This window comes from Elgaria multicarinata, chromosome 7, assembly GCF_023053635.1.
Source record: "Elgaria multicarinata webbii isolate HBS135686 ecotype San Diego chromosome 7, rElgMul1.1.pri, whole genome shotgun sequence".
Classification (NCBI taxonomy): domain Eukaryota; kingdom Metazoa; phylum Chordata; class Lepidosauria; order Squamata; family Anguidae; genus Elgaria; species Elgaria multicarinata.
In genome coordinates this window covers 5,506,085-5,523,868 of record NC_086177.1, presented here as the reverse complement: position 1 = coordinate 5,523,868, position 17,784 = coordinate 5,506,085, and the positions used below count along the sequence as shown (strand labels likewise).

Below are 17,784 nucleotides of genomic sequence, written 5' to 3'. Positions count from 1 at the left end.
CTCGAGGACGCAATGGAGGCAGCAAAATAAGCCTTCTTTGCTGCCCACACTGCCACGCAATAGGCACGATTATGCGCTCTACAGCGTGCTCGGTCATCTTCGCTTCGAGTCTTGCGCCATTTACGCTCCAGCCGACGTCCAGCCTGTTTCATTGACCGCAACTCCTTAGTATACCAAGGAGCAGAGCAGGCTCTACAGGACTGGAGAGGACACTCAGGTGCGATCAAGTCGATGGCCCTCCGCATCTCACCATTCCACAGTGAGGCTAGGGCCTCAGCTGGATCACCAGCTCTCTCCACTGGAAAATCCCCAAGAGCATTCAGAAATCCATTGGATTCCATCAGTCTCCTAGGGCGGACCATCCGAATGGGTCCCTCACCCTTGCAGGAGGGTAGTAACGCTGTGAGTTCAAATCTCACCAAGAAATGGTCTGACCATGACAATGGGGTTACTTAGACCCCCCCAATCTTCAGATTACCCATCTCACAGCTTGGAGCAAAAACCAAATCAAGGGTATGCCCTGCTTTATGTGTTGGGCCAATGACAAACTGAGACAGCCCAATGGTTGTCATGGAGGCCATAAAGTCCCGACCCGGAGCCCCAGAGACAGCCTCAGCATGAAAGTTGAAATCGCCCAGAACCACCGTCCTGGGTTCCTCCAACACCACACTCGAGACTGCCTCCGCCAGCTCAGTCAGGGAGGATGCCGGGCAGCAGGGTGGGCGGTATACCAGCAGCATCCCCAATCTGTCTCTCTGGCCCAACACCAGATGCAAACCTTCAAGGCCTGCTCCAAGATGGAGTGGTTTCCTGGTGATAGAGATGGAAGTTCTATGAATCACGGTGACCCCCCCACCCCGTCCCTCCAATCTATGTTGGTGCTGCACTGAGTACCCAGATGGGCAGAGCTGAGTCAGATCAACCCCACCCAGCTCACCCACCCAAGTCTCAGGAATGCACGCCAGGTCAGCCCTCTCATCCAGGATTAAATCATGAATAAGAGAGGTCTTATTGCGGACCGACCTGGCATTAAAGAGCAGCACCACAAGGAAGGAGGGCTCAGTGGATGAGCTACCAGGTACATGAGAACTAGAGGAGGAGGGTAGAAGGGGAACAGTGTGAAGACACCTGAAACCCGTTCTACGCTGATGTTGCAACCCCTTCCTCCTGCCATATCTCCTTCTGCCCCAAATCACTGGAATAGTGGCTCCCCCTCCATGTGTCCCTGCATCACGGCTTCCCAAAAACATCTTTACCTACACCACCTATGCACTCACTTACCATTCAAACCCACACTCAGTCATACAAACAACACAGTCACATTTCTCACTTGTGGTAACCAGCCACTGGTCACAGATGGACATCAGGCTACTACCAACTAAGCGATAAAGTGCTTTCCCCCGCCCCCACAATCTCCCTCTCTTAGTAACTGCTAATTCTACTACTACCTGATGTGTGGCCACATTCCTCCCCCTCTCACACAGGGGAGCCTCCTGCTTCAAAGTACCACAGCCTCTCACGTTGGGCAGATGAAGCAGCTATAATTGGTGAAGCCCCAACCTCTGCCTCAGGGTGGGGAGGACACAAGAAGTAATTATATCATTTCCCATGTGATCCCTGCTCTCACTCAGGGAAACTCTTCTCACACAACCGAGGTAATGGTTCAAAGAAGCAGCGAGTTGACAGCCCAGGGGAAGAGAGAGAAATAGAGAATCACCCTCACTCTCATGGCATCCCGAAGGGGCAAACCAAAGGGGCGCACCCCCTTTGGGGGCGCACCCCCTTTGGGGGCGCCCCCTTCGGGGACACCCTGACCGGGACGGCCCGCCAGAGGCGGCCCGCCGCCTCGTGGCAGGGCAGTTCTTATGGTCTTCAAGCCTCAAGGTCTCAACAGGCTTGGAGACAGCACTCTTAGGGTGTTCACATGACACCCTAAGCCATAATGTTTAGCTCAAAATGCTTAATCACCATGGCTTAGCGTGTTGTCTGAACAGGGTCATTCTCTCTTCTATTCTGTATTGTTATAATGTTCCCGCTTGTCAGCATTATCCCTGCTGTACTGATGCTTAACCATGGTTAATGCCAGCCAGGTTTCTCTCTTAACCAGAGCTTTCATGTGGGTTACCAAACTCTTCACAACTGCTGCGTCACACAAATTGCAATGACCACATATATAGCCTAACATGGAGAAATGCAATTTTTTACAAAGTGTGCTACCACATTATGAGCCGACTAGCACTCAGATCTTGTCAATTTGTGTGATGCTATCTTGAATGTTATCTACTCCACTTCACAGCTCCCCTTCGCAACTGAAACATATAAGGAAATTGACAAGACGATACAACACATATGGGACAGCCATTAAATGGGCACTTGCGCAAGACCAACAACAGCAACAATTTTATGATCCCAATTGTGCATGTCCACCCTAAAAATGTCAGAGAATAAATGATGGTCCTTCCAAAGTGCCTTTTGGCGTCAGTTGAAGGACAGTCACTGGCGAGATCATAAAAAGCAAACGGCACAGCCTTTTTTACCACCCTTGCTGAGCAGCTCTGTAGCTGATCGCTGCAACCCACGATAAAATCAGTCTCCTGGGATCAGATGACTTGACAACTCATCATGAGCAAGAATAACCCTACAATAAGCCATGGGTTCTGAGCTTGGCTTTTCACCCCAAAATTAAGCCACCCTGCAGAAATTAAGCCACCCTGCTCTTGGTTCAGATGACACGACGAATCACTATGGCTCGCTGTTCATGGTGGGTTGTTGTGTTGTGCAAACCCAGACTATCTTTGCTTATTTTAATTTTACAAATGTATATCCCATCCTTCAGTACTAGCATTTCAAGGGAAGCTAAGAAGACAATAGAACCAAACAACTAAAACAGCATAAAAACATTTTTTAAAAAATCTATAGACCATAGCAGCATTAAAACATAGCAGGAGGTTAAATGGGAAGGAAAGCTTGATAAAATAAAAGTGTCTGTGCCTGGAACCAAAAGAATGCAAGAGTGGGTGCTAGGTGAGTATCACTGGAGAACAGGCACCGTCAACACCAAAAAGGCCCTCTCCCCAATCACCACCCATCTCACCTCAGATGGTGGGACAACCCAGAGGAAATGACCTCAATGCATAGACAAATTGATGTAGGAGTTCAGGTCCCAAAGTTCTATGGGAAATATGGGATTGCATTCCCCACAAGGTCATGTACAAATATTCTAGTGTTAAGCTATCGTCTGAGCATAAGGACCACTTACTATTGTTTGGAGTCAAGAAAACTATTTCAGCAAATAGTCAGTGATTTTATAAAACTTTTTGAAGAAGGAACAACTCAATACTTAATTCAGAGATGAAATTGTGGAGAAATTGTTGATGCATACATTACATTTCTGGGCTAGGAAAGAGGGGAAGAAATAATGTACATCGTGGGTGATTACCTTGGGTAATGCATACTTTGGCAATTTCATCTGTACAAATTCTTTCCGAAGGTAAGACACATAATATTTTGTTTGGTTTGCTGATGATGTCTGTGGAAGAAAAAAGAGTGGTATTTTTTTTTTATAAACGGTTATTTCTTTAGAAACAAGAAACAAGGGCATGGATCATTACTGATGGTTAAAAATAGGGAATCCCATGTCAGCATATAGCAAGTGGTACAATCGCAACAGAACGCTGGTATAGTGTGCTGGATAAAAGCCTGAACACAGATCAGGAAGATCCCAGTACAAATCTTACTTCTGCCATAAATTCACTGGGTGGCCTTAGAGGAACCTCTCTTTCCCTCAGCCTCAGTTCTCCAATATGGGGAGAATAATGTTGACCTAACCTAAAAGTCTGCTGTAATATATGAGAGGTGCTTTGAACACTCTAGAGCAGGGGAAGGCAATGTGATGATTTGGATTAAACACAGCTAGTGAGGGCAGTGGTCAGTGATGATGGGAGATGTAGTCCAAAACATCTAGAGGGCACCATGTTACCTACTCCTGCTATAGAGCACTATATAAATGTTACATATTACCTAACAGTTTGTTTTCCAATTTGGAAAGGGAAGGAAGGAGAGAGAGAGAGAGAGAGAGAGATAGAAAGAGAGAGAGATCTTCTAAAACAAAGATAACATCTGCTATACTACCCGGAATAATTATTTTACTGTTCATCTATTCAACGCATTCCCATATTTGGAAGATATCTATTATACCAGTCTTCCTGAGAGTGATTGTATAATTAAGAGGCTGCTTTTTCAGTATCCTATCATTACAAAACCTGACAATTTTGTTCGTAGTAATGTTGTCTGCTTCTCTTTTCAGTATAAAATTTGGCATGAGGAATCTACTGGGTGAGTAGGGTTGGGGCAAGTATTCAAAAGTACAAATGTGGAAATATAACCCCCCCACACACACACACACACTTGAATGGGAAGGCCCCCGTTCAAGATGGGTCAAGAGACCCCTTCAAACCTGGCCCGACCACACCGTGCCGCTACGTGGCAGAATCTACCACATATACCACCCTCTGTTAATCCCTCCCTCATCCCGAAACCAAAAAAAAAGCCTTATCTTGCCGGAGTTAGTAGATAATACCACATATTCAAATACATAGAATATCAACATAATAAATTAATTGTATGGTTTAATACCTAGTATTTAATTACTTACGATAAATTCACTAATAACCATGGATACCAATTCACTACATAGGGAAACATACTTTAACAGAAAATCAAATGGAATACCTTACAATCACAGGAAATTATGAACAATCATAATCCATAACAGACAGTGGAGTGACCTCTCCTTGGCTGCAGATGACATTTTGACTCAAGTTATTTCTTAAAGAGTAAATTACTGTTCAAAAGGGGTCAATGAATCTAGATTTGCTAGAGGAGTCAGTCAATGGTTAAATTTTTCATAGGACAGGAAGCATCTCATGCGACATGGCCATTCAGGAGATGTCCCTCGCAATAGCTTCCCATTCTGGGTCTCATGTTACTTACCTATGGCAACAGTCCTGAACACCTTACCAGTCAGTAAGCTCCACTGAACACAGCGGGACTTACTTCTGAGTAAACATGCATAGGATTGTGCCAATTGTTTTGTAATTTACCTTTAGTTAGAGACATTACCTGAAGAAATACGTAGTCATCCTGAACTGTCAAGGAGTTCTTGTCAATACTACCAGCGAAGGGTGATCGTAGTGTTTTATCAGAACAATTCTGAATGTGGCAGACCATGTAGTGAAAACCTAGAGGGCAGGAAAGGTTTAGTAGGTAAAACGCAAATCAACAACAGACTCACTGGGATTGCCTATATGGCAGCGGGTTGCCGCTGTGATAAACAAAACCCCGCACTTTTGCTGCTTCAGGGTGGTGGCGGCTAATCCCCATGCAGCAGCCAAAGCACGGGGTTTCTGGTGGCCAGGCCCACCCCTTGCCCTCTGATCAGGCAGATGATGACCAATCAGGGGTCACCATCTGCCCGGCCATGCCTCCACAACTCCAGAGTGATGAAAGACAGCGAATGCTCCATACTTGCCTTGCTCCAGAGGAAAAAGTCAGGGTAAGTCCCCGACTTTTTAAAGATGCAGCTTTGCAAGAAAGCCCCAGGGTGAGTGTGTGTTGGCTGCTGCATTGTATAATCGATGCAGCAATACCACCCACCCATTCACCCTGGGGCTTTCTTTGCATATAGGCAGCCCCATTGTTTCAAATATGCTACCATACTTTTCCAGCAGCAGTTTCAGCTGCTCCATTGTGAAAATGCACACTCCACAAAAGGATTACCCAAGAAAGCTGGAGCGTGTTCAGAGGAGGGCAACCAGGATGATCAGGGGTCTGGAAACAAAGCCCTATGAAGAAAGACTGAAAGAACTGGGCATGTTTAGCCTAGAGAAGAGAAGATTGAGGGGAGACATGATAGCACTCTTTCAATACTTAAAAGGTTGTCACGCAGAGGAGGGCCAGGATCTCTTCTCAATCCTCCCAGAGTGCAAGACACAGAATAACGGGCTCAAGTTAAAGGAAGCCAGATTCCGGCTGGACATCAGGAAGAACTTCCTGACTGCTAGAGCAGTACAACAATGGAACCAGTTACCTAGGGAGGTTGTGGTCTCTCCCACACTAGAGGCTTTGAAGAGGCAGCTGGACAACCATCTGTCAGGGATGCTTTAGGGTGGATTCCTGCATTGAGCAGGGGGTTGGACCCAATGACCTTGTAGGCCCCTTCCAACTCTGCTATTCTATGATTCTATGAAATTTATCATTCAGTAGCTAGTGATATGTGAATGTTCCATTTATACACCAAGAAAATATGTGGGTAGGAGCCCTCCTCTAGAATTTTGGGATTCTAGCGTTTGGAATCTGGGCAGAAAAAGATGTGTGGTCTGTCTTGCTGTCCTTCTGCCTCACGTTCTTTGAAAGGGAAGGGGAGCAGAGCAGCCTGCAGCCTGCCCACCACCTTCACTGCACCTGGTGCCAATCTGTCGGCCTTGCAGCTGATTCGTTCTTCTTAAACCACTTGTTCTTCCTCTGTTGCTTTGCAGCAAACAAGAAGCACCCAGAGAGCTTCAGCTATTGGGTGCTATAGGAATATAATAACATAAAGAACTACTACTTTAAGAAGCCGTGACACTAACTACATCACTTTCAGCTTCATGAATCTTTTGTTCAATAAAGCACAGCATGTTGGCTTCTGTTTAATTCAGAAAATAAATTTTAATGCATGCTATATTTCTACATAATAGTAAGGCAAAGATTTCTAATACAGACATTTTGGAAATATGTAATATTCCCAGCATTGTGAACATAACTACAGGAGCTTAACTTTACGGGGTTGGACTACATCGTCTATATGGAAACCTCCTCTATATCTGAAAGCTGTTATTAGTTTGTGTTTACTGCTTCAATCTATTTTTAAAATAAATTTATCATTATATAATAAATAAGTATATATTCCCATTTTATACATAACATTACAAGTAAATGCTTTTTACAAACACTAACATATATTCGATAAGTAAATGAGCTATATGTTACACTAAATACACATCTCACTCATTTCCTATATTATACCCAATAGCATATATGGATTTGCAGCATTGTGAATGCTATCATTCCAATATGAGACAAATAAACTCATTTATTCTATAAACCTACCTTTTCTAACTGTTATTAAGTTTATCCTTTTCACCATATAAGTCATATCTTATATCCTATTAATCCACTCTTCAATTGCCGGAATATTAGATTTCTTCCAATTACAGGAAATGGGCTTGATCTATTTTATAAACAAATATTGTTTAAACTTCCATCAGTCTAAAAGGTGATTGCCAGCCTGTCTCTTCTCATCCATAGTAATTGCGAGATTGTGTGCATTACAATACAAAGATATGCTAAAGGCCAAGGAAGGCCTACACGGTGAACTTTGCCCCATGTACTAACACCAATACATATATTTGCCATATAAGCAATTATGAGGGGAGGCATGATAGCACTCTTCAAATACTTAAAAGGTTGTCATAGAATCATAGAAAGCAGAGTTGGAAGGGGCCTACAAGGCCATAGAGTCCAACCACCTGCTTAATGCAGGAATCCACCCTAAAGCATCCCTGACAGATGCTTGTCCAGCTGCCTCTTAAATGCCTCTAGTGTGGGAGAGACCACAACCTCCCTAGGTAACTGGTTCCATTGTCATACTGCTCTAACAGTCAGGAAGTTTTTCCTGATGTCCAGCTGGAATTTGGCTTCCTTTAACTTGAGCCCGTTATTCCGTGTCCTGCACTCTGGGAGGATCAAGAAGAGATCCTGGCCACAGAGATCCTGGTCACACAGAGGAGGGTGCTGAGTACAGGTAAATAAAACAAATTTATGACATAGGGAAAGTGAGCTTCCCAGGTTTGTGTGAATCTAAATAAAGGCGTTCAAAAACAAAATCACCCAATGCCTACCTCCACTGGGATCCTGGATTTCCATATGAACAAAATTAGGGTCTTGATCAACTCCATCAATAGCCCTGGGAACCAAATACAATGCAATGTTATCATAGGACAAGTACAGTCACTGGGTGGGCAATCAGTCAGAATAGTCATGGTGCTTAAAGAAGCCAGACATTATTATTCCTGACTTATGATTTTTAAGTGGAATCTCTAAAAAAGAAAAAGGGAAACATGACAGAAACAGATTTGGGGGAAAAACAATGAAATGAAGGAATGCCTCCTAATACCATTTCCAGCAGTAAATCCCTTGGCCTCAAAAAACTATTATTAATTTGCTCATCACATTTGTATTGCACCTTTTCTCCAAGGTCTCACAGCACTGCGTATAGGTTTATCCTATTTTAACCTTATAACAACCTATGAGTTCAGTTAGACTTGGAGAAGGTGATTGGGCCAAACTCATGCAGTCAGCATCATGGTTGAGCTGGGTTTTGAGCTTAGGTTTCTGAAGTTCAACATTTTAATCACTGTATGACACTGTCTGTCTCAGTATAAAATGTCTGTGGATACAACACAGAATTATTTCTAACACAAAATAAGTGCAAGTGCTACCAAGTTCAATTCAGGGAAAGGAAAGGAACCTCTCATGCAAGCACTGAGTCATTACTGACTCTTGGAGGGACGCCAGCTTTCGCTGTCGTTTTCTTGGCAGGCCTTATAGCGGGGTGGTTTGCCGTTGCCTTCCCCGGCCGTTATTACCTTTCCCCCAGCTAACTGGGTACTCATTTTACCGACCTCGGGAGGATGGAAGGCTGAATCAACTTGAGCCGGCTGCCTGAAACCAGCTTCCGCTGGGATCGGACTCAGGCCGTGGGGAGAGTTTCAGCTGCAGAAACTGCTGCTTTACCGCCCTAAATGCCCTTGGCCTGCTATTCCTTAGGGAGGATCATCTGGGAGCTTTTGCTCTCCTTGTCAGGTTAGATTTGTCGGTCCTCTCAGGGCAGGGCACAGCAGTTAAGAACAGCGTTCCTAGAGAAGAGTGCCAAGCTTTGAATGCAACGTTAAGGTATTTCTGTTCTCCAAATCCGAATGTATTTATTTGTGGTTGGATACTTTGATGCTCTTGATTTTAATCTTTCTTTATATTAATAAGAATTTTGTAGACTGTGGTGGGCTTTGCTATTGAAAAGGCATTTAAATTATTTTATAAATATATAAAATAATTAGCATTTGAAATTAAAACAATGAAGGGCTGGCATAAGCTCTCCCAATGCCTTTGGTGGGACAGCACAGGCATACCTCCACCATGTCTTCCACCCACCAACCCGCTGCATTTCCCCTCTCCCTTCTCGACCACGTACTGGGTCTCTCTCATCTTCCAGCCAACCCCCTTTGCATCTCCCACCTCCCCTATGCCATGTCTCCAAACTGCTTCCCCTTTACCACCGCTGCTGCTGCTGCTCTCTGGAGCTGTAGTGGCTGGAAAAAGTGGCCAGCTCAGCTCTTCAGAGAGCCAGTCAAGCCCAAATGCCTGGATCTGAGGGGGTCATTTCTCAGAGTCAGGCACTGTGGTAAGGGGGTTTCCCAGAAGATCATCTGTACTGTGGTGCAGGTGGTCTCCAAGGACAACCCTCTTTTAATGCTTGGCTCTAAAGGAGAACCCTTCAAGGCCAGGCATTTGAACCTGGCAAGCTCTATGAAAAGTCACTGAGGATCCTCAGGATAAGCCAGAGAGCAGGGGTCTGCTCAGGAGAGCCCCACTAGTTGCTCTCAGAGTGGGGCCAGTGGGGCCAACTTTTGTGCTGCCAGGAACACCCGCCTGCCCAGCAGCACCTGCCCATCCAGAGCATCCACAGGATACCTCCTGGTGGTGGTGGTGGTGGTAGAGTATGTCATTCACCACTCCTCCTGCTCCGTTGCCTGAGGTGGGGGATTCACTCTGACCCATGGGAGGGCCAAACTTTGATACAGCCCTCCCCTGGCAAAGCTGAAGTTTGCGGGAAAGCAAGACCTTGAATGTACAACTCTAATATTCTGTATTACTTCTTTACATACAGGGGCCTTAGCTAGACAGTTTAGCTAGTTTATCCCGGGATCATCCCGGGGTCATCCCTGTTCATGTAAATGACACACAGGGGATCCCGGGAGCAGGCAGGGACGACCCCGGGACGATCCCGGGATAAACCTTAGGTCTAGCTAAGGCCAGGGTGGTTCAAGACAGGGGACTACAAACACTACCAATCAAAAGACACTCTGCAGCTATTCCATCCTTTACTCCATGGATTTTTTTTCTGGTAAGAAAAAAGTTGGAATAAGAGGTAAGAAAACGCATGAGGATTACAATGTCCGGACATCACATAAAATTCTGTGAATTAGGCAGAGTAATTGCACAATTAAAGCCTTTCCTGGAAGCACCTACAGAATACACACAGACCTGTCAAGAAAATGTTAAAGTATCATCTTTGCTCTGAGAGTATTTGCTCCCATTCTATATGACAGGCTTTACTAGCAAAATGGGCTGCCCTCAAAGGCCACCTGCAGCACCATGCTCAAGCAGCCCAAAGAGATTCTGGTTGAATCTTCACTGCTTCTAGACAAGATTGATTCCTAGTACTGTCCAAATTCAGTTCTTATATGCTCATTTTATATGAATGAAACAAGGCCCAGGTTTTTAACCAAATTAAATATGTCATCTCTGTAATTCATCTTTTCAAATTGGCCCCCAAAAGACATTCAGTTTTCTGTCTCTGATCAAGGGACATCTCAGAAAGGGCATCCTTAAAATAACAGCCCAAAGCCCTCACCTACATCACAGAAAGTCCTAGCAAATTTTCTCCTTTTTGTTCTCCTGTTTCATAGTTGGGAAATCGACTCACGTTAATCTTACCCAAACTCATTAATGGAGTCAAGATCTGTAATTCACAGTGCTGGTTCATGAGAAAACACTTGCTTAATCATCCAGACAGCATTACTTGTAACTACAATGAAACAACTAGTTCAAAACATGTTGTTGCTACATATTGTTTCTATTGGGTTTTTTTTTTAAAAAAAACACCACTATACTGAATAAACAGTCTGCTCTAATTAGCATGAAAGTCTAATGTCTTCTGGCACTTTGAGTTACTTGGAGAGACAGAAAATAACTTCATCTTCAGAACAGAGTATATTTAATTTATGAATTATTATTTTTTTGCAAAAAAAAAATGCTGAACAGACTTCCTTGTGATATTTCTGCCTGGTGTTCTGTCTGGTGGTTTGTATTGTTACTGTTCTCTGATCCTTCTGTATTTCCTATGTCCAATTTGCTTTAATGGACATATTGTTTCAATCCTTTGCATCTGAATAGCAGTTTTCTTGTTGTTTTTAGTCACACAGAATTTAAAAACTAGCTAATCAAGAGAAAAACAAGAATCGGTATTAACAGATTTTGGAATCCAGAGCCTACCTTCCTGGCACCCCTTTGGCGCTACTCTGCCACTAAACCCTGCGGTTTTGCTGCTGCAAGGTAGCAGCAGGTAATCCCTATGAAGGAGGCAGCGCAGGCTTTCTGGAGGCCATTTGGATTGCCAGGCCTGCCCCTGCCCAGCTACTGGCAACCAATCAGAGGCCGCCTTCCACTGGGGAACATCCCCGGCTCAAGGACAGAGCAAGGACAGACAGTGGAAAAGCTGTCTCACTCCAGTGGGAAAAGTCCCCAACTTTCAGCCTCGTCTACTTGCCCCACAATGGCCACGAATCGTCATATAACTGACACAATGCCAATTTGCAGCCGCTGTAGGGCAAAGAAGATGTTTAGACAGCCCCCAAGAAATTACTTAGAGACAACAATTTAGTATTTAGTGTTGCTTAGTTGAGCAAGTTTCTCCATTCACTCCAATGGAGGGCTCAGATTCACAGGTGCAAACCTTTCCTTTTTGTTGCAATGAATGGGGATGAAATGGGGAAATGTTCCTTCTCTATATCAAAGTTCATGCGCTGCCAAAGAATCAATGGATGAAGATGAAATATATTTTGCTGGAAGGAGAAACTTACAATCAGTGTAAATTTGCAGCAGTGACTGATTATTTTCATGTGTTTGAGATTGATTCTGCACCATCTTTACGGAAATCATAGACGGCTCAACTGTGTAGCACATATATCTACGCAACCATAACTTTCTACGAGCCAAACTAACAAACCAGCAAAAGACCCATCATAACTCTCACCTAAGATCTGCAACCCTTTCCTATTTAGGAAGGTCTTCAGTTATCTTTATAAATTGTAAAAGTGTTCAACATAAATATTTATATTGGTCTCTTTTAAAGAAACTTGATACCTGAAGCTTGAGTTTTACAAATAGGCATGCATTGCCTATGAACAAAGTCAGTTATAAAACTTCATGGATCGTCTCTCTAGTGCAACTAGTGTAAAGCCCATGTTGCCACGGGCACTAGTAGTCTCACTCTTTCCCCACTTTTTTCCCCTCACCACAGAGTGGCTGATGAATAATGCAAATGTGTCTCACACATATGAATCCCTCTGAAATTTGCATGGGTGTGTAGCCCTCTGCCTTCACTTGTGTGCCCCGACTGGTTGCCTCCATCCTCGTTCCTCTCCCTGCTGCTGGCAACAGCATAACTGTGTGGCTGGCCTGCCTTCACACCACACTGATTGGCTGAGCATAGAGATGTAAAATTTCTGGAAATTTTGAAGCCATGGGGAAAAACCCAGTTTTTCTTAGTTTTTTTCGGGGGGAAATGAAAATTTTCGGAAAAATTGAAATAATACAATATTAGCACTTTTTACAGATTGAAAGTCACTTTGTTACTTTAGGAACATAAAATGTAATTATGTCCAAGTTGGTTTGGCATAAAATTATTACATTTGGTATATTAAAAGTAGTGTATTCAAACAATTATTACAAATTTAACTCTTTCTTTGGTAACAAATGGAGCTACAAGCTCCTGAACTTTGGTTCTGCCTGTTTATGAGGAGCAGGCAAAAAACAATTTTAAAAAACAACTGAAGAAACCACCAGCATTAGTAACAAAGAAAATGATTTATGTCTCCGCTAGTCCTCCAGTGTCAAGACATAAAGCCCCCATTCCCACAAAAAGAACTGAGGAAAATGGGGGGGGGGGGCAAGATTTAATGAATATGCATGAAATTTAATTTATTTATTTATTTTTTATTTTCTGACTTATGGCTATCAGTATTAGTTTCAGTCTCTGCTTCCATGGCAGTGCCCCCTAGAGGCAGAAATGCATCTTCCTCTTGCATTTGAGAGTTGTAGTCTCAGTTTGCAGCCTAGGACTTGCTTGTCCTTGGTACACTGACATTGTAATAATCTGATACTGTACCGTTTTTAGAAATCATTTGGAGAAGTAAATATCTGAACACCTTGTCTTAAACATTTTATTCATCGTGCTAAAATAAAACATCCCGTAATCCATTTTTTCTTCATGTTTTTCAATTTTTCAGAAAAAAACACAAAAAAGGCTTCAGAAAAAAACGGAAAAAACTGCTTTTTTTCCAAATTTTTCCATTTTTTTCCCGGGTCTTCACATCTCTAGCTGAGCATGGCTGTCCATCATCCTGCTGGCAGAGGGGCTGCCCTGCCTGTTTGGTGTGGAGAAAATTAAAAGCTCAAGCTTTGAACTTTTTCAAACTTTCAAAATTTTCGGCACGTTTACACTGCTCAAGCTTCAGTTTAAAACAAAAATGAGCAAAATCAGTCTACTAGAACTTGAGTAATAAGTCTTACACTACCGTATTCTTATTTAGATTCCCATGTTCTCTCTCATGATCAGCTTGAAGCAAGGTGTAGAACTGAGGGCAAAGCATCATATATAACACTACAAATGATATTTCACTATAATGCTGTTAAACCCTCTTGATGTGTATCATTTTGCATTCAAAGTTAATCTCATATGGAGGGATCATTACAGGGATCTTCACACTCTGCCAGAGTTCACCACCCTGAATAATTTGGTGTCATCTAGAAACTTTGCTACCACACAGACTCAGACAGCTTTAACAAAACGTATTAGAAAAAATTGTGGAGAATAGCAATTCATCACGATAGCGAAGTTAATTATGTCTTTCATTTCATTTTTATTCTGCCCTTCTTCCAAGGAGCTCCAAGGAGCCTCTTATCCTCACAAGAACTCTGAGGTAGGTCAGATTAACAGACAGTGAGTGACTGGCTCTAGGTCACCCAATGAACTCCATGGCTGAGTGGGGATTTGAAACCATGCCTCCAAGGTCCCCCAGTCTAATACTGCAACCACTACACCACATTGGATCTCTATGATCTAGTTCATAGGACAAAACAGGGAATGGCTATTACATCACACCTTCTTTGAGAGCTTCCTGGCACATCTGGCTGGCCAGATCCAGCAAAGCAAGTCTTCTGTTCTTCTGAGCTGAGGGAAGAAGGGGGTGGGGGGAGGGGTGGTTGCTCTATAGAATTCTATGGAGTTCCGTATAAAGGAATTTAGGCCAGATCTGCACCAAGCAGGACATGGCACTTTGAAAACGGTTTGAAAACTGTATATGGAGTCTGTCCTGGGCCCCAACAGTTGTCACTACTGTTATAAAACATTTTTAAGCAGTGGTGTAGATCCTGCCATGAAGTTAGTAAACCCTTACGTGTTATTGGATTTATATCTGCTGGCATGGTAATATGTAAGTCTTTGAGTTACAGAGTACTTTTTTTAGGAGAAATGGAAAAGAAGGCGGTCACATAGTACCTGTAAAGAAAATGGCTGCCTAGTTCCCGAGCTTCCCACTCAGCTTATACAACTCTCATTTCTATACATTATTTGTCTCATTAACTGGCTTCAAGTTCCTGATATAAATGTCAACATTAATCGAATATGCGCTCCAGTGAAAATATGAAAAACAGCAAAAGGCATCAACCCAATCCTACAAGGCATGCTGAAAGTCCTAATCATGGCACTGACAGAATTCCTGGAAAACTATGTAGAATTCAGTCACAAGATATATTTTAACCTTTTAAATAAAATTTGGGATCTAAAAATCCACAACAGTACACTTAGAAAATAAGTTACAAAAATGGTTATATAAATTAGGGTTGCCAACTTTTCATTGGCAAGTACTTGGTCAGAAGTACTTGGTCAGTACTCAGGTCAGAAGGTGGGCCACTGTGCAAAACAAACTGAGCACTTAAGATAACTTTCAGAAGATACTTACAGGATACTTTTGCAATTTTACAGTAGCGGAACACTGAGGCTCAGCTTTAAATAATTTGCACAAGGACAGCCAGTGAGTCCATTGCAGAGAATTCTTAAGTAGCAAAACCATGACTCCCTAAACCTTAATACTGTATTTCTTCGATTGTAAGACGCCATCGATTGTAAGACGCACACTAATTTCAGTACCACCAACAGGAAAAAAAAACCTAAGACACACCTGCGATTCTAAGACGCACCCCATTTTTTTAGATGTTTATATGGGAAAAAAGTGCGTCTTAGAATCGAAGAAATAGGGTACTATTTTTACAGCTAGGAAACAATGAGGCATATTACTCAGTAATCTGCTGAAGACCATAGTAGAAAATCCTTCAGACAAATAAAATGAGTTTATGACTAAGTGCAAATTGCCTAATCTCTATCTAGGAAAACTTGCTTTTAAAATTTCTCATCTATTATGAATATTTGAGAAGGAAATATATAGATGTGTGTGTGTGTGTGTGTGTGTGTGTGTGTGTGTGGTGCAACTGTGCCATAGTACTCAGTCAGAGAACCCTCAAAGACTGATCAATATCATTTTTCTCTATTAATCTTGCCTTTCATGTATTTCTGGAGAACAACAATATGTCTCTTACCAAAAAATATGGTCTTTTGACACGTGATCCTGCATGAGAGTCCATTTGATTCCCAAGTCAAGAGAAGCATAGAGCTTAAAATGAAAAACAAAAACAGAGTTAGTACAGTTCTTATTAGATCCTCCTGTATTGAAAAGTACAATAATCATAGATAAATAACGGCTGGGGTACTGAGGGGCAGACAGTCAACAGGACCAACAGAACAAATCATTGGATCCAGGCCTTAGAACAGATTCGTTTTGATTTCAACCAAATATGACTGAGAAAGAAACAACATTCCTATTCATAGCACATAGATTGGCTCGTTCATGAACTTTCATCACTTGGTGAATGCAGTATCAAGCGATGGCTTGCATGTGGGAAAGAACTATCATTACTGCTATATCACGTCAAACAGAATGCTTTTCAATGGAGTCAGTTCCCATAGTCAGCTGTAAGGCACCAATTGCGGAGGCATGTGAGATACTGAATATCTTCAAGATGAAGGTGATATTTTTCAGTTGCTAAGTTCTTAACACTGTTCCTTTAAACTAGCTGGAACACATTTCAATTTGATATTTCAGAAACATCAAAAGCAAAGCCACATTACACCTCTTAATTATTATTGTTATTTTACCTGTCCCTCCTTAGTGTAGGCAAGCACTTTATCCTCCTGCTTTGGATGAAAAATCAGCGTTTCCACAAAGAAATCAATGGGCTGCTTTTGAAACGTAGCTCCTTCATCTGTGCTAATGAAAAGACTCTGGTCCAGATCATTATGGGAAGAACTTACAAGAATTATCTAGAAAAAGAAAGACCAACAGATCAGTGAAGTAGTACTATTTGCAGATATCTTCTTTATATCTTTAACAGGCGAAGAATCATAGGTGTGGGTAATCAGACATGCTTTGAACTGTCTCAAGCAACACATCACATTAATTCACCCCAAACTCCGTGCCCTAGTCCAGAAAATGAAAGAGGTATTGCACCAACCACTGTAATAATCGGTTTAGGTCATAAAATTTATGGTCACAACTTACTGTATTTTACCACTTTAACGGACATGGCTTTCTCTAAAAAATCCTGGGGATTGAAGCTTGGTGAAAAAGGGAATTCTCTGGACCACTTCTTCACATAACTACAGTTCCCAAGATTCCCTGGGAAGCAGAAGTGACTTTTATTGTGCAATCATATGCATGTCCCACAGTGTTCACTGGAGCTTACACCCTATTAAGTGGGGTTATTTATTTATCATATTTATATACTGTACCACTCCCCATTCAGAATTTCAGAGTGGTGGACAAAATAAAACAGAATAAAAACAGAATAAAAACACATTAAAAGTACATTTTTTAAAAAAACAAAGTGAAAAATAAACCACAGCTGGTTGATAAGGGAAGGCTTCCTGGCATAACGACATTTTCAGGAGGCGCCGGAAGGAATATAAAGTTGGCGCCTGCCTGACCTCCAGAGGCAGGGCTTCCACGCTGAAGGCTCTTATTTATTTATTTTATTTATTTATCATACTTATACCCCGCTCCTCAGCCAAAAAAGGCTCTCAGAGCGGCTCTTGCCCTGGTGGATTCCAATCACACGACAGGTCTATGTGGAACCACCAGGTGCATGCCCTCAGACGACCTCAGTGACCAGGCAGGTTGATAGGGGAGAAGGCATTCTCTCAGGTATCCTGGTCCCAAGTTGTTTAGAGGTTTGTACACTAGTACAAGAACCTTATACCGGGCCCAGTAGCAAATAGGCAGCCAGTACAGTTCCCTCAGCAAAGGAGTTACATGCTGGAAAGAAGCAGCTCCAGAAAAGAGCCCAAACTAGTTTGGATTACAGCCAAAATTAGTTTGGGGAGACATACGATTGTTCAGTCTCTGGGTTCTGAGGCCAGAAACAGGGCTCTGACCTCAGAATCCACACTCCCTGCCCCCTGCCCCTCCCCTTCATAGCCAGTGCAGTTCTGGCTAGAACTCCATGCTCAGAAATGGAGCACGGAGATGGGAAAAGGGCGCATTCCCAGACTGGGGCAGTGGCCACCCAGCC

General features: G+C 42.8%; 1 protein-coding gene across 2 annotated transcripts in view; it reads right to left on the bottom strand.

Moving 5' to 3' along the window:
• The window catches only part of SORCS2 (sortilin related VPS10 domain containing receptor 2), a 167,734-nt gene that overhangs the window by 67,422 nt on the left and 82,528 nt on the right, over positions 1 to 17,784 (bottom strand). For both annotated transcript variants that reach the window (XM_063130150.1, XM_063130152.1), the window contains exons 4-8: positions 16,373 to 16,537; positions 15,757 to 15,830; positions 7,941 to 8,005; positions 5,122 to 5,240; positions 3,440 to 3,529 (exon numbers count right to left, since the gene is read on the bottom strand). In XM_063130150.1, the coding sequence (XP_062986220.1) occupies positions 3,440 to 3,529; positions 5,122 to 5,240; positions 7,941 to 8,005; positions 15,757 to 15,830; positions 16,373 to 16,537 (513 nt within the window). The remainder of the gene's footprint in view (positions 1 to 3,439; positions 3,530 to 5,121; positions 5,241 to 7,940; positions 8,006 to 15,756; positions 15,831 to 16,372; positions 16,538 to 17,784) is intronic.